The sequence below is a fragment of the Oncorhynchus masou genome, chromosome 3 (genome assembly GCF_036934945.1).
Source record: "Oncorhynchus masou masou isolate Uvic2021 chromosome 3, UVic_Omas_1.1, whole genome shotgun sequence".
NCBI classification, from domain to species: Eukaryota; Metazoa; Chordata; class Actinopteri; order Salmoniformes; family Salmonidae; genus Oncorhynchus; species Oncorhynchus masou.
In genome coordinates this window covers 3,085,547-3,110,413 of record NC_088214.1, presented here as the reverse complement: position 1 = coordinate 3,110,413, position 24,867 = coordinate 3,085,547, and the positions used below count along the sequence as shown (strand labels likewise).

Here is a 24,867-nt window from a genome sequence, read left to right as displayed (position 1 = left end):
CACCCTCTCCATCTTGTGGTGCATGTTTCTCATGTTGCTGTCCCCCCTCCTCCCCCCTCCATCTCGTGGTGCATGTTTCTCATGTTGCTGTCCCCCCTCCTCCCCCTCCATCTTGTGGTGCATGTTTCTCATGTTGCTGTTGACCCCCCCCCCTCACCCTCTCCATCTCGTGGTGCATGTTTCTCATGTTGCTGTCCCTCCCCCCTCCTCACCCTCTCCATCTTGTGGTGCATGTTTCTCATGTTGCTGTCCCTCCCCCTCCTCACCCCCTCCATCTTGTGGTGCATGTTTCTCATGTTGCTGTCCCTCCCCCTCCTCACCCTCTCCATCTTGTGGTGCATGTTTCTCATGTTGCTGTCCCCCCTCCATCTCGTGGTGCATGTTTCTCATGTTGCTGTTGACCCCCCCCCTCACCCTCTCCATCTTGTGGTGCATGTTTCTCATGTTGCTGTTGACCCCCCCCTCACCCTCTCCATCTTGTGGTGCATGTTTCTCATGTTGCTGTTGCCCCCCCTCCTCACCCTCTCCATCTTGTGGTGCATGTTTCTCATGTTGCTGTCCCCCCTCCATCTTGTGGTGCATGTTTCTCATGTTGCTGTTGCCCCCCCTCCTCACCCTCTCCATCTTGTGGTGCATGTTTCTCATGTTGCTGTTGCCCCCCCTCCTCTCCCTCTCCATCTTGTGGTGCATGTTTCTCATGTTGCTGTCCCTCCCCCCTCCTCTCCCTCTTCTCTCCCTCCCCCTCCTCACCCTCTCCATCTTGTGGTGCATGTTTCTCATGTTGCTGTTGACCCCCCCCTCACCCTCTCCATCTCGTGGTGCATGTTTCTCATGTTGCTGTTGCCCCCCTCCTCACCCTCTCCATCTTGTGGTGCATGTTTCTCATGTTGCTGTCCCCCCCCTCCTCTCCCTCTTCTCTCCTCCCCTCCTCTCTCCCCCTCCCCATCTTGTGGTGCATGTTTCTCATGTTGCTGTCCCCCCTCTCCTCTCCCTCTTCTCTCCTCCCCTCCTCTCTCCCCCTCCCCATCTTGTGGTGCATGTTTCTCATGTTGCTGTCCCCCCCTCTCCTCTCCCTCTTCTCTCCTCCCCTCCTCTCTCCCCCTCCCCATCTTGTGGTGCAAGTTTCTCATGTTGCTGTCCCACTCTTGTCTCTCCTGGTCGAAGCGTTCCAGTAGGCCTCGCCTCTCCCTCCCTCTCCTCTCCCTCCCCCTCCTCTCCCCCCCCCCCCTCCATCTTGTGGTGCATGTTTCTCATGTTGCTGTCCCTCCCCCCCTCCTCTCACTCTTCTCTCCCTCCCCCTCCTCTCTCCCCCTCCTCACCCTCTCCATCTTGTGGTGCATGTTTCTCATGTTGCTGTCCCTCCCCCCCTCCTCTCCCTCTTCTCTCCCTCCCCCTCCTCACCCTCTCCATCTTGTGGTGCATGTTTCTCATGTTGCTGTCCCTCCCCACCTCCTCTCCCTCTTCTCTCCCTCCCCCTCCTCACCCTCTCCATCTTGTGGTGCAAGTTTCTCATGTTGCTGTCCCACTCTTGTCTCTCCTGGTCGAAGCGTTCCAGTAGGCCTCTCCTCTCCCTCCCCCACCTCTTCTCTCCCTGCTGCAGCTTCCAGTGGAGGTTCAGGGAGGTGCTGTGGCTCTCTGCCAGGAGGCAACGGTGCTCCTCTCGCTCCTGTTTAAAGGCCCAGTCTTTGTCTCCTCCTCCTCCTCCCTGCGTCTCCCCTCTGTCCTCTCCTCTCACCTCTCCTTTCTCTTCTCGTCTCTCCTCTTCCAGCTGGTTGAACACATAAACAGACAGGCAATAGATTAATACAGTTGAAGAACAATCCATACCAATGTGGTGAAGTATGAGGATGGGTCCTTCTCCTGACCGTGTGAGCTGACCAGGAGAAACTCAGTCTGTCAGATGACTACAATCAGTCTGTCGGATGACCTGACTACAATCAGTCTGGCAGATGACCTGACTACAATCAGTCTGGCAGATGACCTGACTACAATCAGTCTGGCAGATGACCTGACTACAATCAGTCTGTCGGATGACCTGACTACAATCAGTCTGTCAGATCACCTGACTACAATCAGTCTGTCGGATGACCTGACTACAATCAGTCTGTCGGATGACCTGACTACAATCAGTCTGGCAGATGACCTGACTACAATCAGTCTGTCAGATGACCTGACTACAATCAGTCTGTCAGATGACCTGACTACAATCAGTCTGTCAGATCACCTGACTACAATCAGTCTGTCAGATCACCTGACTACAATCAGTCTGTCAGATCACCTGACTACAATCAGTCTGTCAGATGACCTGACTACAATCAGTCTGTCAGATCACCTGACTACAATCAGTCTGTCAGATCACCTGACTACAATCAGTCTGTCAGATCACCTGACTACAATCAGTCTGTCAGATGACCTGACTACAATCAGTCTGTCAGATGACCTGACTACAATCAGTCTGTCGGATGACCTGACTACAATCAGTCTGTCAGATCACCTGACAACAATCAGTCTGTCAGATCACCTGACTACAATCAGTCTGTCAGATGACCTGACTACAATCAGTCTGTCAGATCACCTGACTACAATCAGTCTGTCAGATGACCTGACTACAATCAGTCTGGCAGATGAACAGACTACAATCAGTCTGTCAGATCACCTGACTACAATCAGTCTGTCAGATCACCTGACTACAATCAGTCTGGCAGATGAACAGACTACAATCAGTCTGTCAGATCACCTGACTACAATCAGTCTGTCAGATGACCTGACTACAATCAGTCTGTCGGATGACCTGACTACAATCAGTCTGTCAGATGACCTGACTACAATCAGTCTGTCAGATCACCTGACTACAATCAGTCTGTCAGATCACCTGACTACAATCAGTCTGTCAGATGACCTGACTACAATCAGTCTGTCAGATCACCTGACTACAATCAGTCTGTCAGATCACCTGAATACAATCAGTCTGTCAGATCACCTGACTACAATCAGTCTGTCAGATCACCTGAATACAATCAGTCTGTCAGATGACCTGACTACAATCAGTCTGTCAGATGACCTGACTACAATCAGTCTGTCAGATGACCTGACTACAATCAGTCTGTCAGATGACCTGACTACAATCAGTCTGTCAGATCACCTGACTACAATCAGTCTGTCAGATCACCTGACTACAATCAGTCTGTCAGATGACCTGACTATAATCAGTCTGGCAGATGAACAGACTACAATCAGTCTGTCTGATGACCTGACTACAATCAGTCTGTCAGATCACCTGACTACAATCAGTCTGTCAGATCACCTGACTACAATCAGTCTGTCAGATCACCTGAATACAATCAGTCTGTCAGATGACCTGACTACAATCAGTCTGTCAGATGACCTGACTACAATCAGTCTGTCAGATGACCTGACTACAATCAGTCTGTCAGATCACCTGAATACAATCAGTCTGTCAGATCACCTGAATACAATCAGTCTGTCAGATCACCTGAATACAATCAGTCTGTCAGATGACCTGACTACAATCAGTCTGTCAGATGACCTGACTACAATCAGTCTGTCAGATGACCTGACTACAATCAGTCTGTCAGATGACCTGACTACAATCAGTCTGTCAGATCACCTGACTACAATCAGTCTGTCAGATGACCTGACTACAATCAGTCTGTCAGATGACCTGACTACAATCAGTCTGTCAGATCACCTGACTACAATCAGTCTGTCAGATCACCTGACTACAATCAGTCTGTCAGATGACCTGACTACAATCAGTCTGTCAGATGACCTGACTATAATCAGTCTGGCAGATGAACAGACTACAATCAGTCTGTCGGATGACCTGCCTAAAATCAGTCTGTCGGGGCATGCTTTGAATACACGTCCTGGTAATCCGTCTGTCCCCACGGCCTTGTGAATGTTGACCTGTTTAAAGATCTTGCTCACATCAGCTATGGAGAGCGTGATCACCCAGTCATCCGGAACAGCTGGTGCTCTCATGCATGCTTCTGTGTTGCTTGCCTCCAAGCGAGCATAAAAGGAATTTAGCCCGTCTGATAGGCTGGCGTCACTGGGCAGCTAGATTTCTACCGAACCTTTACACTGGATCATTGCAGCTAGCTAGCTGCAATCCGAGTGGCTACTCCTGGCTTGAGCTAGCCTCGAGCTAGGTCCATCTCCCGGCTAGCCGAAGAGGTCCACCAGACAATTCTTGGGCTACAATACGTCTTTGCCAATTGGCCTGGACCCTTTACTGTCGACGAGGAGCCCCATCATGACTGGTCTGCCGACGTAACCATCCGAGATGGTTTCAACAGGCTCTTCCGTTGCGTCGTCGCCGGAGGCCCATCTGCTATCCCTGGCCCGCTAGCTGTCTGAATCACTGTGTCTCCAGCTCGCCTAGTGTACTAGTGACTACTGAATCGGCTCCCTGACTCATATATTGCTACTCATTGGACCCTATGATCACTCGGCTACACATGCCTCTCCCTAATGTCAATGTGCCTTGTCTATTGCGGTTTTGGTTCGTGATTATTGTCTTATTTCACTGTAGAGCCCCCATCCCTGCCCAATATGCCTTAGATAGCCCTTTTGTTCTACCCCTCACACATGCGGTGACCTCACCTGGCTAAACAGGTGCCTCTAGAGACAAAACCTCTAGAGTCTAGGTTTCTCTCCACTGTACTCACATCCTACCATACCCTTGTCTGTACATTATGCCTTGAATCTATTCTTTCCAGCCCAGAAATCTGCTCCTTTTATTCTCAGTTCTGAATGCAGTAGATGACCAGTTCTTATAGCCTTGAGCCGTACCCTTATCCTACTCCTCCTCTGTTCCTCTGGTGATGTAGAGGTTAACCCAGGCCCTACAGCCCCCAGCACCACTCCAATTTCCCAGGTGCTCTCATTTGTTGACCTCTGTAACTGTAAAAGCCTTGGTTTCATGCATGTTAACATTAGAAGCCTACTCCCTGAGTTTGTTTTATTCACTGCTTTAGCACACTCTGCTAACCCTGATGTCCTTGCCGTGTCTCAATCCTGGCTTAGGAAGGCCACCAAAAACCCTGAAATTTCCATCCCCAACTACAACATTTTATGACAAGATAGAACTACAACATTTAAACCTAAACTGGCCTTCATAAAATCTAAGCTAGATGCCCTCAATCTCACACAAATTATCAAGGAACCTACCAGGTACAACCATAAATCCATTACCATGGGCAACCTCTTCGATATCATCTTGACCAACTTTCCCTCTAAATACACCTCTGCTGTCTTCAATCAGGATCTCAGTGATCATTGCCTCATTACCTGCATCCGTAATGCGCCCGCGGTCAAACAACCACCCCTTATCACTGTCAAACGCTCTCGAAAAACCCTTCAGCGAGCAGGCCTTTCTAATCAACCTGGCCGGGGTATCCTGGCAGGATATTGACGTCATCCCATCAGTAGAAGATGACTGGTTGCTCTATAAAAGTGCATTCCTCACAATCTTAAATAAGCATGCCCCATTTAAAAAATGTGGAACTAAGAACAGATATAGCACTTGGTTCACCCCAGACTTGAATGTACTTGACCAGCACAAAAACATCCTGTGGTGTTCTGCATTAGCATCGAATAGCCCCGGTGATATGCAACTTTTCAGAGAAGTCAGGAACCAACATACTCAGTCAGTTAGGAAAACTAAGCTTTTTAAACAGAAATGTACATCCTGTAGCACTAATGGGACACTGTAAAGTCCATGGAGAATAAGAGCACCTCCTCCCAGCTGCCCACTGCACTGAGGCTAGGAAACAGTCACCACCAATAAATACACGATAATAGATTATTTCAAATCAGCATATTTCTACGGCTGGCCATGCGTTCCACCTGGCTACCCCTGTCAACAACTCTGCACCCCCTGCAGCAACTTGTCCAAGCCCCCCCCGCTTCTCCTTCACCCAAATCCAGACAGCTGATGTTCTGAAAGAACTACAGAATCTGGATAGCTACAAATCAGCTGGGCTAGACAATCTGGACACTCTCTTTCTAAAATTATCTGCCGAAATTATTGAAACCCCTATTACTAGCCTATTCAACCTCTCATTAGTTTTGTCTGAGGTACCCGAAGATTGGAAAGCTGCCGCGTTCATCCCCCCTTCAAAGGGGGAGACACTCTAGACCCAAACTGTTACAGACCTATATCTATCCTGCCCTGCCTTTCTAAAGTATTCGAAAGCCAAACTGTACTGTAGACCTTGTAGACCTTTATCCATCCTGCCTTTCTAAAATCTTTGAAAGTTAACAAACAGATCACCAACCAATCTGGTTTCTGGGTGCACCTCAGCCACACTCAAGGTCCTAAACGATATCATAACCGCCATCGATAAACGCCAGTACAGTGCAACCATCTCAATCACAGCATTCTTATTGGCAGACTCAATAGCCTTGGCTTCTCAAATGACTGCCTCGCCTGGTTCACCAACTACTTCTCAGATAGTGTTCAGTGTGTCAAATCGGAGGGCCAGACCTCTGGCTGTCTCTATGGGGTGACGCAGGGTTCAATTCTCGGGCCTACTCTTTTCTCTGTATATATCAATGATGTCGCTCTTGCTGCTGGTGATTCTCTGACCCACCTCTATGCAGGCGACACCATTCTGTATACTTCTGGCCCTTCTTTGGACACTGTGTTAACTAACCTCTCAACAAGCTTCAACGTCATACAACACTCCTTCTGTGGCCTCCAACTGCTTTTAAATGCTAGTAAAACTAAATGCATGCTCTTCAACCGATTGCTGCCTGCGCCCGCCCGCCCGGCTAGCATCACTAATCTGGACGGTTCTGACTTGTGGACAAATACAAATACCTAGGTGTCTGGTTAGACTGTAAACTCTCCTTCCAATCCAAAATTAAATACATAATTGGCTTCCTATTTCGCAACAAAGCCTCATTCACTCATGCTGCCAAACATACCCTCGTAAAACTGACTATCCTACCGATCCTTGACTTCCGCGATGACATTTACAAAATAGCCTCCAACACTCTACTCAGAAAACTGGATGTAGTATATCACAGTGCCATCTGTTTTGTCACCAAAGCCCCATATACTACCCACCACTGCGACCTGTATGCTCTCGTTGACTGGCCCTTGCTACAGATTCGTCGCCAAACCCACTGGCTCCAGATCATCTATAAGTCTTTGCTAGGTAAAGCCCCGCCTTATTTCAGCTCACTGGTCACCATAGCAACACCCACCAGTAGCACATGCTCCAGCAGGTATATTTCACTGGTCATTCCCAAAGCCAACACTTCCTTTGGCCGCCTTTCCTTCCAGTTCTCTGCTGCCAATGACTGGAACTAATTGCAAAATCACTAAAGCTGGAGACTCACATCTCCCTCTCTAACTTTAAGTATCAGCTGTCAGAGCAGCTTACCGATCACTGTACCTGTAAACAGCCAATCTGTAAATAGCACACCCAACTACCTCATCCCCATATTGTCATTTATCTTCTTGCTCTTTTGCACCCCAGTATCTCTACTTGCACATCATCATCTGCACATCTATCACTCCAGTGTTAATGCCAAATTGTAATTATTTTGCCTCTATGACCTATTTATTGCCTTACCTCCCTACTCTTCTACATTTTTACACACTACATAGATTTTTTCTATACAGCTCGTTGAGTGCGGTCTTAGTGCCAGCATCAGTCTGGGGTAGTAAATAGATGGCTACGAATAATATAGATGAAAACTCCCTTGGTAGATAGTGTGGTCTACAGCGTATCATAAGGTACTCTACCTCAGGCGAGCAATACCTTGAGACTTCTTTGATATTAGACATCTCACACCAGCTGATATGGACAAATAGACACACCACCCCTCGTCTTACCGGACTAGAACCTAAAATGGTTATTTTGTCTGTCCCCAGTGGAGAACCTTTTGAATAACCCTTTTTTGGTTCCAGGTAGAACCCTTTTTGGTTCCAGGTAGAACTATATGAAATCCAAAAGAGTTCGACCTGGAACCAAAAAGGGTTTTACCTGGAACCAAAAAGGGTTTTACCTGGAACCAAAAAGGGTTTTACCTGGAACCAAAAAGGGTTTTACCTGGAACCAAAAAGGGTTTTTACCTGGAACCAAAAAGGGTTTTTACCTGGAACCAAAAAGGGTTTTACCTGGAACCAAAAAGGGTGGAACCCTTTTTCTAAGGGTGGGTCTGTCTGTCTGTCTCTGTGTGTCTGTCTCTCTGTGTGTGTGTGTGTGTGTGTGTGTGTGTGTGTGTGTGTGTGTGTGTGTGTGTGTGTGTGTGTGTGTGTGTGTGTGTGTGTGTGTGTGTGTGTGTGTGTGTGTGCGTGTGTGTGTGTGCGTGTGTGCGTGTGTGCGTGTGTGCGTGTGTGCGTGGGTGTGCGTGTGTTACCTGAGCGACGTGACACTTCATCTCTGCCCATTTGACCTCCCAGGAAGCTTTGTCATTAGCGTAGATCTGCTGCAGCTGGCACCTCCTGTTCTCCTCCTCCCTCAACTCTAACCTGAACTCCTCTAACAGGGAGCGCACTGCCTGGAGCACCCTACGGTTCTCACCCACCTGGAGAGGAGGAGCGGGGGAGGAAGAACCAAACTGGAACAATAACTTATTTAAGATATGACGGAGATCTTCTGATAATGCCATCTGTTTCTACACACACACAAGACATAATGTTCACGTTGATCTACATACATCACACCAGAAAAGTATTCTGGCTTGATGGATAATATGTACGTTAGTACAAGGGTTCTGTTGTGGTCTGTTCTATAACATGTTCTAGTCTCTGTTGTGTTCGGTTGAGGTCTGTTCTATAACATGTTCTAGTCTCTGTTGTGTTCTGTTGAGGTCTGTTCTATAACATGTTCTAGTCTCTGTTGTGTTCTGTTGTGGTCTGTTCTAGTCTCTGTTGTGGTCTGTTGTATAACATGTTCTGTTGTGGTATGTTGTGGTCTGTTGTATAACATGTTCTGTTGTGGTCTGTTGTATAACATGTTCTGTTGTGGTATGTTGTGGTCTGTTGTATAACATGTTCTGTTGTGGTCTGTTGTATAACATGTTTGAGGGATCATTGAACTCCACTGTACTTGAACAGACTTTGCACTCATCCAAAGTGCCTTTTAATCCAGAGTTTAATCCAGGGTTTGGAGTGTATCAACAGCTAGAAATCCATTGTACCCTACCTGTGTCTGGTGCTGCAGGCGTTCAGTGGAGGGGAGTTGGTTTGTGGGGCCAGGCTCGGGGCTGTCTCTCTGGGGTAGCTGGGTACACAACCTGTCCCTGTCCTCTCTCTCCGTCTCTCCCTCTCCATGCTCCAAGATCAGCTCTGGAATACCCTCCAACTTCTCATACTGTGACAAACAAGACATAGAATAACAAGGTTATTATAGCCAACAATACCAAGGTTATTATAGCCGACAATAACAATGTTATTATAGCCGACAATAACAAGGTTATTATAGCCAACAATAACAAGGTTATTATAGCCAACAATAACACGGTTATTATAGCCAACAATAACAAGGTTATTATAGCCAACAATAACAAGGTTATTATAGCCAACAATAACAAGGTTATTATAGCCAACAATAACACGGTTATTATAGCCAACAATAACAAGGTTATTATAGCCAACAATAACAAGGTTATTATAGCCGACAATAACAAGGTTATTATAGCCGACAATAACAAGGTTATTATAGCCAACAATACCAAGGTTATTATAGCCGACCATAACACGGTTATTATAGCCGACCATAACAAGGTTATTATAGCCAACAATAACAAGGTTATTATAGCCAACAATAACAAGGTTATTATAGCCGACAATAACAAGGTTATTATAGCCAACATCAAAGCAAGGAAAGGAGCAGTACACCAATAAACTAACTAACCAACCAACAAACTGAAAGTCAGTCAATCAATCACTCAGTTGACCAATCAAACAAGCCAATCCTATGTGATTTTTGGCTAGATGTCAACTCTCCTCCTGGAAAACTATTGGGAATGCAGGCTTCTTCTCCAGCCTTGCTGTTATTCACGGATTGGTCTAACCAAATGTACTCCGCTCAAGCCTACTTCCCTAAGTGACTGACTTTTGGTTTGATTGGATGGTTTAGAGCCTGTGTGGAGTGCCCCCGGAGAAATTGTTCCCAACCACTGTCAGAAATGTTTTCATGGTTACGGCACCTCCTCCCAGCTGCCCACAGCACTGAGGCGGAAACACCGATAAATCCACGATAATTGAGAATTCCGCATTTTTCTACAGCTGACCATGCTTTCCACCTGGCTACGCCTACCCTGGCCAACAGCCCTGCACCTGCCACAGCAACTCGCCCAAGCCTCCCCCATTTCTCCTTCACCCAAATCCAGACAGCTGATGTTCTTAAAGATCTGCAATATCTGGACCCCTACAAATCAACCGGGCTAGACAATCTGGACCCTTTCTTTCTAAAATGATTAGCCGTAATTGTTGCAACCCCTATTACTAGCCTGTTCAACCTCTCTTTTGTATCGTCTGAGATCCCCAAAGACTGGAAAGCTGCCACGGTCATCCCCCTCTTCAAAGGGGTGACACTCTAGACGCAAACTGCTCCAGACCTATATCTATCCTACCCTGCCTTTGTAAGGTCTTCAAAAGCCAAGTTAACAAATAGATTATCGACCATTTTGAATCACAACGTACCTTCTACGTTATGTACTCTGGTTTCCAAGCTGGTCATGGGTGCATCTCAGCCATGCTCAAGGTCATAACCTCCATCGATAAGAGACAATACTGTGCAGCTGTATTCATTGACCTGGCCAAGGCTTTTGACTCTGTCAATCAACACATTCTTATCGGCAGAACATACAGCCTTGGTTTCTCAAATGACTGCCTCGCCAGGTTCACCCACTACGTCTCAGACAGAGTTCAGTGTGTCAAATCAGAGGGCCTGTTGTCCAGACCTCTGGCAGTCTCTATGGGGGTGCCACAGGGTTCAATTCTCGGGCCGACTCTTTTCTCTGTATACATCAATGATGTCGCTCTTGCTGCTGGTGATTCTCCGATCCACCTCTACGCAGATGACACAATTCTGTATACTTCTGGCCCTTCTTTGGACACTGTGTTAACTAACCTCCAGACGAGCTTCAATGCCATACAACACTCCTTCCGTGGCCTCCAACTGCTCTTAAATGCAAGTAAAACTAAATGTATGCTATTCAACCGATCCCTACCAGCACCTGCCCGACCGTCCAGCATCACTACTCTGGACAGTTCTGACTTAGAATATGTGGACATCTACAAATACCTAGGTGTCTGGTTAGACTGTAAACTCTCCTTCCGGACTCACAATAAACATCTCCAATCCAAAATTAAATCTAGAATCGGCTTCCTATTTCACAACAAAGCATCCTTCACTCATGCTGCCAAACATACCCTCGTAAAACTGACTACCCTACCAATCCTTGACTTCGGCGATGTCATTTACAAAATAACCTCCAACACTCTACTCAGCAAATTGGATGCAGTCTATCATAGTGCCATCCGTTTTGTCACCAAAGCCCCATATACTACCCACCATTGCGACCTGTATGCTCTCGTTGGTGGGCCTCGCTACAGATTCGTTACCAAACCCTCTGGCTCCAGGTCATCTGTAAGTCTTTGCTAGGTAAAGCCCTGCCTTATCTCAGCTCACTGGTCACCATAGCACGTGCTCCAGCAGGTACATTTCACTGGTCATCCCCAAAACCAATTCCTACTTTGGCCGCCTTTCCTTCCAGTTCTCTGCTGCCAATGACTGGAACGAATTGTAAAAATCACTGAAGCTGGAGACTCATATCTCCTTCACTAACTTTAAGCACCAGTTGTCAGAGCAGCTCACATATCATTGCACCTTTACATAGCCCATCTGTAAACAGCCCATCTATCTACCTCATCCCCATACTGTTATTATTATTATTATTTTTTTGCTCCTTTGCACCCCAGTGTCTCTACTTGCGCATCTATCACTCTAGGCTCTATCACTACAGTGTTTAATTGCTAAATTGTAATTATTTCGCTATTATGGCCTATTTATTGCCTTACCTCCCTCATCTTACCTCATTTGCACACATTGTATATAGACTTTTTTCTACTGTATTATTGACTGTATGTTTGTTTATTCCATGTGTTGTTATATGTGTCAAGCTGCTTTGCTTTATCTTAGCCAGGTCACAATTGTAAATGAGAACTTCTCAACTAGCCTACCTGGTTAAATAAAGGTGATTTTTTATTTTTTTATTTAAAAATAGGATTGGGGATACAAATACCTCGAGCCAGTCATCTCACCTCTGTGTGTGCTGTCTCCTCCCCTGCCTCTGTCCTCTTCCCCAGCCTCCAGACTAAACTACCTGGGGTTCAGCCTCTACCTCTAGCCAGTCATCTCACCTCTGAGTGTGCTGTCTCCTCCCCTGCCTCTGTCCTCTTCCCCAGCCTCCAGTGCATAAGGATCCAGCGTAGCTTCATATAGAAGATGATGGTGTTGTGTCTGAACAACCGGACCTCCTGCTGCAGTAGGGTTCTTTCCTGGACCCAGGGAGCCTCGTGGGCCTGCAGGCCCGTCAGATCCAGACCCCCCCTGGGCCTCACACCCTGCACCTCCAGCCGCCTCCGTTCCTCAACCTGGTGGGGGGAGAGGTAGGGATGGGGAAGGTGGGAGGGATGGAGGGAGGAGGAGGTAGGGAGTGATAGGTGGGGAGATATAGAGGGGAACAGGGAGGAGGAGGAGGAGGGGATATGGGGGAGATAGAGAGAGGAACAGGGAGGAGATAGAGAGGGGAACAGGGAAGAGGAGGGGTGATAGGGGGGATATAGAGAGAGGAACAGGGAGGAGGAGGGGTGATAGGGGGGAGATAGAGAGAGGACCAGGGAGGAGGAGGTGGGGTGATAGGGGGGAGATAGAGAGGGGACCAGGGAGGAGGAGGTGGGGTGATAGGGGGAGATAGAGAGGGGAACAGGGAGGAGGAGGTGGGGTGATAGGGGGGATATAGAGAGGGGAACAGGGAGGAGGAGGAGGGGTGATAGGGGGAGATAGAGAGAGAGGAACAGGGAGGAGGAGGAGGGGTGAGATAGAGGAGAGGGAGGGAGGAGGGGGGAGATAGGGGGAGATAGAGAGGGGAACAGGGAGGAGGAGGAGGGGTGATAGGGGGGAGATAGAGAGGGGAACAGGGAGGAGGAGGTGGGGTGATAGGGGGGAGATAGAGAGAGGAACAGGGAGCAGGGGTGATGGGGGAGATAGAGAGAGGAACAGGGAGCAGGGGTGATGGGGGAGATAGAGAGAGGAACAGGGAGGAGAGTACAGGTGAAATATACTGATGTATGGCATATCTTTTATTGTTATTAATAAGTTGGTGGGTAGTTAGGTGGAGAGGGAACTTGGAAAAACCCTGAGTCTAAAACCAGAGAGAAAACTCCTGGATCTATAGATAGTACAAGTATCGAAAGAACATGACCCTTTGTAACTAGTACATTACCTGTTACTATGAGTCAAGTTGTACCAGTACATTACCTGTTACTATGAGTCAAGTTGTACTAGTCCTCATCTGTCACTATGAGTCAAGTTGTACCTGTACATTACCTGTTAGTGACTATGAGTCAAGTTGTACCAGTATATTACCTGTTACTATGAGTCAGGTTGTACCAGTACATTACCTGTTACTATGAGTCAAGTTGTACCAGTACATTACCTGTTACTATGAGTCAAGTTGTACCAGTACATTACCTGATACTATGAGTCAAGTTGTACCAGTACATTACCTGTTACTATGAGTCAAGTTGTACCAGTACATTACCTGTTACTATGAGTCAAGTTGTACCAGTACATTACCTGTTACTATGAGTCAAGTTGTACCAGTACACTACCTGTTACTATGAGTCAAGTTGTACCAGTACATTACCTGTTACTATGAGTCAAGTTGTACCAGTACATTACCTGTTACTATGAGTCAAGTTGTACCAGTACATTACCTGTTACTATGAGTCAAGTTGTACCAGTACATTACCTGTTACTATGAGTCAAGTTGTACCAGTACATTACCTGTTACTATGAGTCAAGTTGTACCAGTACATTACCTGTTACTGACTATGAGTCAAGTTGTACCAGTACATTACCTGTTACTATGAGTCAAGTTGTACCAGTACATTACCTGTTACTATGAGTCAAGTTGTACCAGTACATTACCTGTTACTGACTATGAGTCAAGTTGTACCAGTACACTACCTGTTACTATGAGTCAAGTTGTACCAGTAGTGTAGCTGTTACTATGAGTCAAGTTGTACCAGTACATTACCTGTTACTATGAGTCAAGTTGTACCAGTACATTACCTGTTACTATGAGTCAAGTTGTACCAGTACATTACCTGATACTATGAGTCAAGTTGTACCAGTACATTACCTGTTACTATGAGTCAAGTTGTACCAGTACATTACCTGTTACTATGAGTCAAGTTGTACCAGTACATTACCTGTTACTATGAGTCAAGTTGTACCAGTACACTACCTGTTACTATGAGTCAAGTTGTACCAGTACATTACCTGTTACTATGAGTCAAGTTGTACCAGTACATTACCTGTTACTATGAGTCAAGTTGTACCAGTACATTACCTGTTACTATGAGTCAAGTTGTACCAGTACATTACCTGTTACTATGAGTCAAGTTGTACCAGTACATTACCTGTTACTATGAGTCAAGTTGTACCAGTACATTACCTGTTACTGACTATGAGTCAAGTTGTACCAGTACATTACCTGTTACTATGAGTCAAGTTGTACCAGTACACTACCTGTTACTATGAGTCAAGTTGTACCAGTACATTACCTGTTACTATGAGTCAAGTTGTACCAGTACATTACCTGTTACTATGAGTCAAGTTGTACCAGTACATTACCTGTTACTATGAGTCAAGTTGTACCAGTACATTACCTGTTACTATGAGTCAAGTTGTACCAGTACATTACCTGTTACTATGAGTCAAGTTGTACCAGTACACTACCTGTTACTATGAGTCAAGTTGTACCAGTACATTACCTGTTACTGACTATGAGTCAAGTTGTACCAGTACACTACCTGTTACTATGAGTCAAGTTGTACCAGTACATTACCTGTTACTATGAGTCAAGTTGTACCAGTACACTACCTGTTACTATGAGTCAAGTTGTACCAGTACACTACCTGTTACTATGAGTCAAGTTGTACCAGTACATTACCTGTTACTATGAGTCAAGTTGTACCAGTACATTACCTGTTACTATGAGTCAAGTTGTACCAGTACAAGTTGTACCAGCTGTACCCCTCACCACAGTAACCCTCAGAGCTGTACCCCTCAGAGCTGTACCCCTCAGAGCTGTACCCCTCAACACAGTAACCCTCAGAGCTGTACCCCTCAGAGCTGTACCCCTCAGAGCTGTACCCATTACCTCAGAGCTGTACCCCTCAACACAGTAACCCTCAGAGCTGTACCCCTCAGAGCTGTACCCCTCAACACAGTAACCCTCAGAGCTGTACCCCTCAGAGCTGTACCCCTCAGAGCTGTACCCCTCAGAGCTGTACCCCTCACCACAGTAACCCTCAGAGCTGTACCCCTCAGAGCTGTACCCCTCAGAGCTGTACCCCTCAGAGCTGTACCCCTCAACACAGTAACCCTCAGAGCTGTACCCCTCAGAGCTGTACCCCTCAACACAGTAACCCTCAGAGCTGTACCCCTCAGAGCTGTACCCCTCAGAGCTGTACCCTCAGAGCTGTACCCCTCAACACAGTAACCCTCACAGCTGTACCCCTCAGAGCTGTACCCCTCAGAGCAGTACCCATCAGAGCTGTACCCCTCAGAGCTGTACCCCTCAACACAGTAACCCTCAGAGCTGTACCCCTCAGAGCTGTACCCCTCAGAGCTGTACCCCTCAGAGCTGTACCCCTCAACACAGTAACCCTCAGAGCTGTACCCCTCAGAGCTGTACCCCTCAGAGCTGTACCTCTCAACACAGTAACCCTCAGAACAGGCAAAACACACCTCCATAATAGCCTGGGCACCAACGTTTGGCAATGACACAGCGTACAAGGAGTGAAATGTCAGCGAAACAGACTGGTACCCAGGCTAACTACACAATGGGCAAATACTTACTTGAAATCTGTGGGTAAAACTCCAGACTTTGATGTCAATGCTCCATGGGCAAATACTTACTTGAAATCTGTGGGTAAAACTCCAGACTTTGATGTCAATGCTCAACAGAAATACATGCATGAACCTCGAGTTCGACCCCTATGTGTAAATGTTGTGCCTTTCGTCCTGCTAGACGTCTAGGGTTGCAAAAATCTGGTAACTTTTCCCAAACTCCCAGGATTTCCAGAAATCCCTGAATCAGAAGGGAATAAGCAGGAAATTCGGACCAGGATTTCTGGAAAACCAGGACATTTTGGAAAGTTTTGGAAAGTTTTGGATTTGTCTGTAACCCCACAGACTGTATGGTACTGTACTCCATCAGTTATCATTAAACCCTCAGTAGTATCTAGATACATACAGACTGTATGGTACTGTACTCCATCAGTTATCATTAAACCCTCAGTAGTATCTAGATACATACAGACTGTATGGTACAGTACTCCATCAGTTATCATTAAACCCTCAGTAGTATCTAGATACATACAGACTGTATGGTACAGTACTCCATCAGTTATCATTAAACCCTCAGTAGTATCTAGATACATACAGACAGTACTCCATCAGTTATCATTAAACCCTCAGTAGTATCTAGATACATACAGACAGTACTCCATCAGTTATCATTAAACCCTCAGTAGTATCTAGATACATACAGACTGTATGGTACAGTACTCCATCAGTTATCATTAAACCCTCAGTAGTATCTAGATACATACAGACTGTATGGTACTGTACTCCATCAGTTATCATTAAACCCTCAGTAGTATCTAGATACATACAGACTGTATGGTACAGTACTCCATCAGTTATCATTAAACCCTCAGTAGTATCTAGATACATACAGACTGTATGGTACAGTACTCCATCAGTTATCATTAAACCCTCAGTAGTATCTAGATACATACAGACTGTATGGTACAGTACTCCATCAGTTATCATTAAACCCTCAGTAGTATCTAGATACATACAGACAGTACTCCATCAGTTATCATTAAACCCTCAGTAGTATCTAGATACATACAGACTGTACTCCATCAGTTATCATTAAACCCTCAGTAGTATCTAGATACATACAGACTGTATGGTACAATACTCCATCAGTTATCATTAAACCCTCAGTAGTATCTAGATACATACAGACTGTATGGTACAGTACTCCATCAGTTATCATTAAACCCTCAGTAGTATCTAGATACATACAGACTGTATGGTACAATACTCCATCAGTTATCCTTAAACCCTCAGTAGTATCTAGATACATACAGACTGTATGGTACAGTACTCCATCAGTTATCATTAAACCCTCAGTAGTATCTAGATATATACAGGATTACCAATTCATTTATATTTCTACAAGCTGACGGATGTGGGCGGAGCAGATATGAGAGCTATATTATATTAGAGAGGGCCTGAGTTCTGTGTTCTAATGGGACTGTGTTCTAATGGGACTGTGTTCTGTGTTCTGATGGGACTGTGTTCTAATGGGACTGTGTTCTGTGTTCTAATGGGACTGTGTTCTAATGGGACTGTGTTCTCATGGGACTGTGTTCTGTGTTCTAATGGGACTGTGTTCTAATGGGACTGTGTTCTGTGTTCTAATGGGACTATCTTCATTTTTCTCTCTCCCTCCATTCTGTTCTCCTCCCCCTCTCTCTCCCTGTCTGTCAGCCCAATGTCAAATGTAAATCACACAGAGCAGTAATCCTGCTGTACCAGAGCTGCTTTTACACCCGTCCTCTCATTCATTCTCTCTCTCCGCTTCACAGATTACATTAGAGGGGAAACTGAAATCCCATATTAGAGAAACCACATCCCTGGTCAGAGTGTTTTTGTCAATGCTATAATTACGTGACACTATGCAGACTTAGAGACAATGTACTTTATGTGACGTAAGGACAATACGGCATGCAAATAGCATGCTTGTTGTGTCATAACATTTTTAGAACTTCCTGTATGTCTGCCAACAGTCGAACTGCGACCAGATTCAGGCTTTTGACGTTAAGTAAACGTAAACATGTAAACTATCATATACCTTCATTACAAACTGGTCTGAGATCTGTTAACAGGAATAGAACATGTTAAAGTAGGAGCCTAGTTTAGCCAAGGAGGAAGCACTGAGCTACAGTACGTCGGGAGAAAGCCAGGATCCATGATTGGCTGAGATAACGGAGAGGCTACTTCCTGAAGGCCCATGCTGACCCCTTTGCCTTTACAAATCCTTAAAGAGATGGGCAGGGATAAGGATTATGAGAACCTAAATGGGTCTGAACACAGAAGAGCTCTCGAGAAAGTGGGACGCTCATGAAAGGGAATGTAATCTTCATCTTGTCTCCAAAGTGGGATGACCCATCTATTATACTTTCTGTCACAGCCAGAAGAGGACTGGCCCACCCCTAATAGCCTGGTTCCTCTCTACCTGGCACAGCCAGAAGAGGACTGGCCCACCCCTCATAGCCTGGTTCCTCTCTACCCGGCACAGCCAGAAGAGGACTGGCCCACCCCTCAGCCAGAAGAGGACTGGCCCTACCTGGCACAGCCAGAAGAGGACTGGCCCACCCCTCATAGCCTGGTTCCTCTCTACCTGGCACAGCCAGAAGAGGACTGGCCCACCCCTCATAGCCTGGTTCCTCTCTACCTGGCACAGCCAGAAGAGGACTGGCCCACCCCTCATAGCCTGGTTCCTCTCTACCTGTCACAGCCAGAAGAGGACTGGCCCACCCCTCATAGCCTGGTTCCTCTCTATCTGTCACAGCCAAAAGAGGACTGGCCCACCCCTCATAGCCTGGTTCCACTCTACCTGGCACAGCCAGAAGAGGACTGGCCCACCCCTCATAACCTGGTTCATCTCTACCTATCACAGCCAGAAGAGGACTGGCCCACCCCTCATAGCCTGGTTCCTCTCTACCTGTCACAGCCAGAAGAGGACTGGCCACCCCTCATAGCCTGGTCCCTCTCTACCTGGCACAGCCAGAAGAGGACTGGCCACCCCTCATAGCCTGGTCCCTCTCTACCCAGTACAGCCAGAAGAGGACTGGCCCACCCCTCATAGTCTGGTTCCTCTCTAGGTTTCTTCCTAGGTTCTGGCCTTTCTAAGGAGGTTTTTTCTCTAGCCACCGTGCTTCTACACCTGCATTGCTTGCTGTTTGGGGGTTTTAGGCTGGGTTTCTGTACAGCACTTTGTGACAGGTTGATGTAAGAAAGGCTTTATGAATATATTTGATTGATTGTATGATCTACTATTTAGAAGCGCTGAGTCTGTACTTTAGTAAAATAAAATAAAAATAATACAAAAATGAAATAAACAATCTTGGAAATTTGACATAAACTCATAGTCGATAACGTAACATCAAGAAAAGCATTGAACAGAATTGGCTCAACTGTTATTAGGATATGAGCGTGATGACGTGAGAGATTATGCTCATCAGATAACGGTGACAGTGTGGGCTGGAGTGTAACCTGATGCCATGTTGGACGGAGTGGCTTTTGTTTTGTTAGATAACAACGGACTTAAGAGGGTTGAAGTGGGGTCGGCGCTGAGAACGGAACCTTGTTAATTCTACTTTAACCGTTACTATTAAAATGTGGCTCTTATCCTCCACACCTCACCCCCCCCCCCTGGCCAAATTCAAACCGGCACAGGAACGCGTTGATCGAGTTTCATGAAGAACATTCCAGAATTTGGCACCTGTACTTGACTCACGTCTAAATGCCTCTGAAAAGACACGCAGTTGAGCTAAGAAATCTTTTAGAAATATCTTGACTCTACGCACATGTGCAATGCCCTAAATCTTTACTTTACACTGTAGTGTAAACCTTACACTGGTGTGTTCTGTCTGTCCTCATCCAGTCCTACTACAGGGAGAAGGGAGGGAAGGTATGGAGATGAAAGAGGCACTGACCTCAGGTCTTAAAGAAGCCAAGGGGGGGGCCTGTGGTATCTAGTGTGTCCCAGGATGGCTCCCCTGTTCTGGGCGGGGCACTGAGGCAAGACCCTCCTGGCTCTGGGTCTCCACGGCTCGCTCCTGTCCTAGACGCCACTCCAGCTCATCCCTCGCACCGGACTGTGATTGGGGGGTGGGGGTCAGTGGGTGACAGGTGAGGGAAGGTATGTGGGTGTTGGGACAGAGGGGATGGAGGGGGGAGGGGAGTGCATGAAGCGGATTGGTGGATAAACGAACAAACGGACGAATGACAATAAACAAACAGCAGGAGGATTTTTTTTCAAGCAAAAAAATAAAAAATAAGAAGATAAAGACAAGGGTGAAAAATTATACTAAAAACTACAACAGAACAGACTGATTAGAGAACTAAGAACTACAACAGAACAAACGGATTAGAGAACTAAGAACTACAACAGAACAAACGGATTAGAGAACTAAGAACTACAACAGAACAGACAGATTAGAGAACTAAGAACTACAACAGAACAGACGGCTTAGAGAACTAAGAACTACAACAGAACAAACGGATTAGAGAACTAAGAACTACAACAGAACAGACTGATTAGAGAACTAAGAACTACAACAGAACAAACGGATTAGAGAACTAAGAACTACAACAGAACAAACGGATTAGAGAACTAAGAACTACAACAGAACAGACTGATTAGAGAACTAAGAACTACAACAGAACAAACGGATTAGAGAACTAAGAACTACAACAGAACAAACGGATTAGAGAACTAAGAACTACAACAGAACAGACTGATTAGAGAACTAAGAACTACAACAGAACAGACGGCTTAGAGAACTAAGAACTACAACAGAACAGACGGCTTAGAGAACTAAGAACTACAACAGAACAAACGGATTAGAGAACTAAGAACTACAACAGAACAAACGGATTAGAGAACTAAGAACTACAACAGAACAGACGGCTTAGAGAACTAAGAACTACAACAGAACAAACGGATTAGAGAACTAAGAACTACAACAGAACAGACGGCTTAGAGAACTAAGAACTACAAGAGAACAGACGGCTTAGAGAACTAAGAACTACAACAGAACAGACGGCTTAGAGAACTAAGAACTACAACAGAACAGACGGCTTAGAGAACTAAGAACTACAACAGAACAGACGGCTTAGAGAACTAAGAACTACAACAGAACAGATGGATTAGAGAACTAAGAACTACAACAGAACAGACGGCTTAGAGAACACAAATGGAACAGAGTTAGAGAACAAAGAAAAGTGCAAAGAGAAAGACCAATTTAAAGACCACGGCGTACGAGAGAGACGAGAAGAGGACGAGAACGAGGATGAACAACATGATGGGTTGAAACATCTGAAGGATGGAGGGAACACAAAGAGAAGGAGAAAAAAAGAGGGATCGGGGGGAAGAATGCAAAACACTGGTTATGAAGTGCATGCAATGAGGGAAACATGAGTCCCATGCAGTAGAAGCAGTAAGAAAAGATGACGAAGCTGAGATCTTAACTCTATACATGTGAAATGCTTTAATTGTTAAAAGGAGTTTAAGTCCCCTATTGTTATGTGAAGACATATCAAGGTCATTTGCTTAGGATTCAACTTCTGTTAGGACAAATCCCGTCTTTTTCCTGCCTCTATTCAGTTGGCGTCAGGTGACTCTGGGATATCGGGTTACATCTCCACGACCATTGGAGGCTCGGGAGTCCCGCCTTAATGCATATTTCGCTGATTGGACTGTCTGTTAATTTGTGGCGGAACAGCACAGCACAGGCACGTTCACAGGAGAGAGTAAACAATGAATGACAGCAGTGAAGGATGTTCCTGACCACTAGCTACACTGCATTCGAAAAGTATTCAGACCCCTTGACTTTTTCCACATTTTGTTACGTTACAGCCTTATTCTAAAATGGAAAATGGATTATACAAAACATATTCCTCATCAATCTACACACAATACCCCATGATGACATCACAATACCCCATGATGACATCACAATACCCCATGATGACATCACAATACCCCATAATGACATCACAATACCCCATAATGACATCACAATACACTATAAAGACAAAGCAAAAAAAGGTTTTTAGAAATGTGATACTTTATAACAAATAAGCATTCAGACCCTTTGTTATGAGGCTCTAAGTTGTGCTCAGGTGCATCCCTGTTTCCATTGATCATCCTTGATGTTTCTACAGCTGGATTGGATTCTACCTGTGGTAAATTCAATTGATTAGATATGATTTGGAAAGGCACACACCTGTCTATATAAGATCCCACAGTTGACAGTGCATTTCAGAGAAAAACAAACAAACCATGAGGTAGAAGGAATTGTCCGTAGAGCTTCGAGACAGGATTGTGTCAAGGCACATATCTTGGTCAGAACCCAATGGTCACTCTGACAAAGCTCCAGAGTTCCTCTGTGGAGATGGGAAGAACTTCCAGAAGGACAACCATCTCTGCAGCACTCCACCAATCAGGCCTTTATGGTAGAGTGGCCAGACGGAAGCCACTCCTCAGTAAAAGGCACATGGCAGCCCGCTTGGAGTTTACCAAAAGGCACATGACATGTGTTGAACTTGAGACCAGTGTTAAACAGACTCATAAACTTGACTTATGTTCTGAGTGGACCAGTCCCTTACTAAACTGTCCAGACCCGGGGTTAGGTTCTGAGTGGTCCAGTCCCTTACTAAACTGTCCAGACCCGGGGTTATGTTCTGAGTGGACCAGTCCCTTACTAAACTGTCCAGACCTGGGGTTATGTTCTGAGTGGACCAGTCCTCTACTAAACTGTCCAGACCTGGGGTTATGTTCTGAGTGGACCAGTCCCTTACTAAACTGTCCAGACCTGGGGTTATGTTCTGAGTGGACCAGTCCTCTACTAAACTGTCCAGACCCGGGGTTATGTTCTGAGTGGACCAGTCCCTTACTAAACTGTCCAGACCTGGGGTTATGTTCTGAGTGGTCCAGTCCCTTACTAAACTGTCCAGACCCGGGGTTATGTTCTGAGTGGACCAGTCCTCTACTAAACTGTCCAGACCCGGGGTTAAGTTCTGAGTGGACCAGTCCTCTACTAAACTGTCCAGACCTGGGGTTATGTTCTGAGTGGTCCAGTCCCTTACTAAACTGTCCAGACCTGGGGTTATATTCTGAGAGGTCCAGTCCCTTACAAAACTGTCCAGACCCGGGGTTAGGTTCTGAGTGGACCAGTCCCTTACTAAACTGTCCAGACCTGGGGTTATGTTCTGAGTGGACCAGTCCCTTACTAAACTGTCCAGACCCGGGGTTAGGTTCTGAGTGGACCAGTCCCTTACTAAACTGTCCAGACCTGGGGTTATGTTCTGAGTGGACCAGTCCCTTACTAAACTGTCCAGACCTGGGGTTATGTTCTGAGTGGACCAGTCCTCTACTAAACTGTCCAGACCCGGGGTTAGGTTCTGAGTGGACCAGTCCCTTACTAAACTGTCCAGACCTGGGGTTATGTTCTGAGTGGACCAGTCCTCTACTAAACTGTCCAGACCCGGGGTTAGGTTCTGAGTGGACCAGTCCCTTACTAAACTGTCCAGACCTGGGGTTATGTTCTGAGTGGACCAGTCCTCTACTAAACTGTCCAGACCTGGGGTTATGTTCTGAGTGGACCAGTCCTCTACTAAACTGTCCAGACCTGGGGTTATGTTCTGAGTGGACCAGTCCTCTACTAAACTGTCCAGACCCGGGGTTAGGTTCTGAGTGGACCAGTCCCTTACTAAACTGTCCAGACCTGGGGTTATGTTCTGAGTGGACCAGTCCTCTACTAAACTGTCCAGACCTGGGGTTATGTTCTGAGTGGACCAGTCCCTTACTAAACTGTCCAGACCCGGGGTTAAGTTCTGAGTGGACCAGTCCCTTACTAAACTGTCCAGACCTGGGGTTAAGTTCTGAGTGGACCAGTCCCTTACTAAACTGTCCAGACCTGGGGTTATGTTCTGAGTGGACCAGTCCCTTACTAAACTGTCCAGACCTGGGGTTATGTTCTGAGTGGACCAGTCCCTTACTAAACTGTCCAGACCCGGGGTTATGTTCTGAGTGGACCAGTCCTCTACTAAACTGTCCAGACCTGGGGTTATGTTCTGAGTGGACCAGTCCCTTACTAAACTGTCCAGACCTGGGGTTATGTTCTGAGTGGACCAGTCCCTTACTAAACTGTCCAGACCTGGGGTTATGTTCTGAGTGGTCCAGTCCCTTACTAAACTGTCCAGACCTGGGGTTATGTTCTGAGTGGACCAGTCCCTTACTAAACTGTCCAGACCTGGGGTTATGTTCTGAGTGGACCAGTCCCTTACTAAACTGTCCAGACCTGGGGTTATGTTCTGAGTGGACCAGTCCCTTACTAAACTGTCCAGACCTGGGGTTATGTTCTGAGTGGACCAGTCCCTTACTAAACTGTCCAGACCTGGGGTTATGTTCTGAGTGGACCAGTCCCTTACTAAACTGTCCAGACCTGGGGTTATGTTCTGAGTGGACCAGTCCTCTACTAAACTGTCCAGACCTGGGGTTATGTTCTGAGTGGACCAGTCCCTTACTAAACTGTCCAGACCTGGGGTTATGTTCTGAGTGGACCAGTCCCTTACTAAACTGTCCAGACCTGGGGTTATGTTCTGAGTGGACCAGTCCCTTACTAAACTGTCCAGACCTGGGGTTATGTTCTGAGTGGTCCAGTCCTTTATTAAAGCTGTCCAGACCTGGGTTTTGTCCCAAATGTTACCCCATGGGCCC

At 46.3% G+C, this 24,867-nt stretch overlaps 1 protein-coding gene across 1 annotated transcript in view; it reads right to left on the bottom strand.

Moving 5' to 3' along the window:
- The window catches only part of LOC135518618 (microtubule cross-linking factor 1-like), a 190,725-nt gene that overhangs the window by 26,872 nt on the left and 138,986 nt on the right, over positions 1-24,867 (bottom strand). Inside the window, 4 exon segments of the mRNA XM_064943778.1 lie at positions 1,484-1,768; positions 8,398-8,565; positions 9,186-9,353; positions 12,410-12,643. Of these exon segments, the coding sequence (XP_064799850.1) occupies positions 1,484-1,768; positions 8,398-8,565; positions 9,186-9,353; positions 12,410-12,643 (855 nt within the window).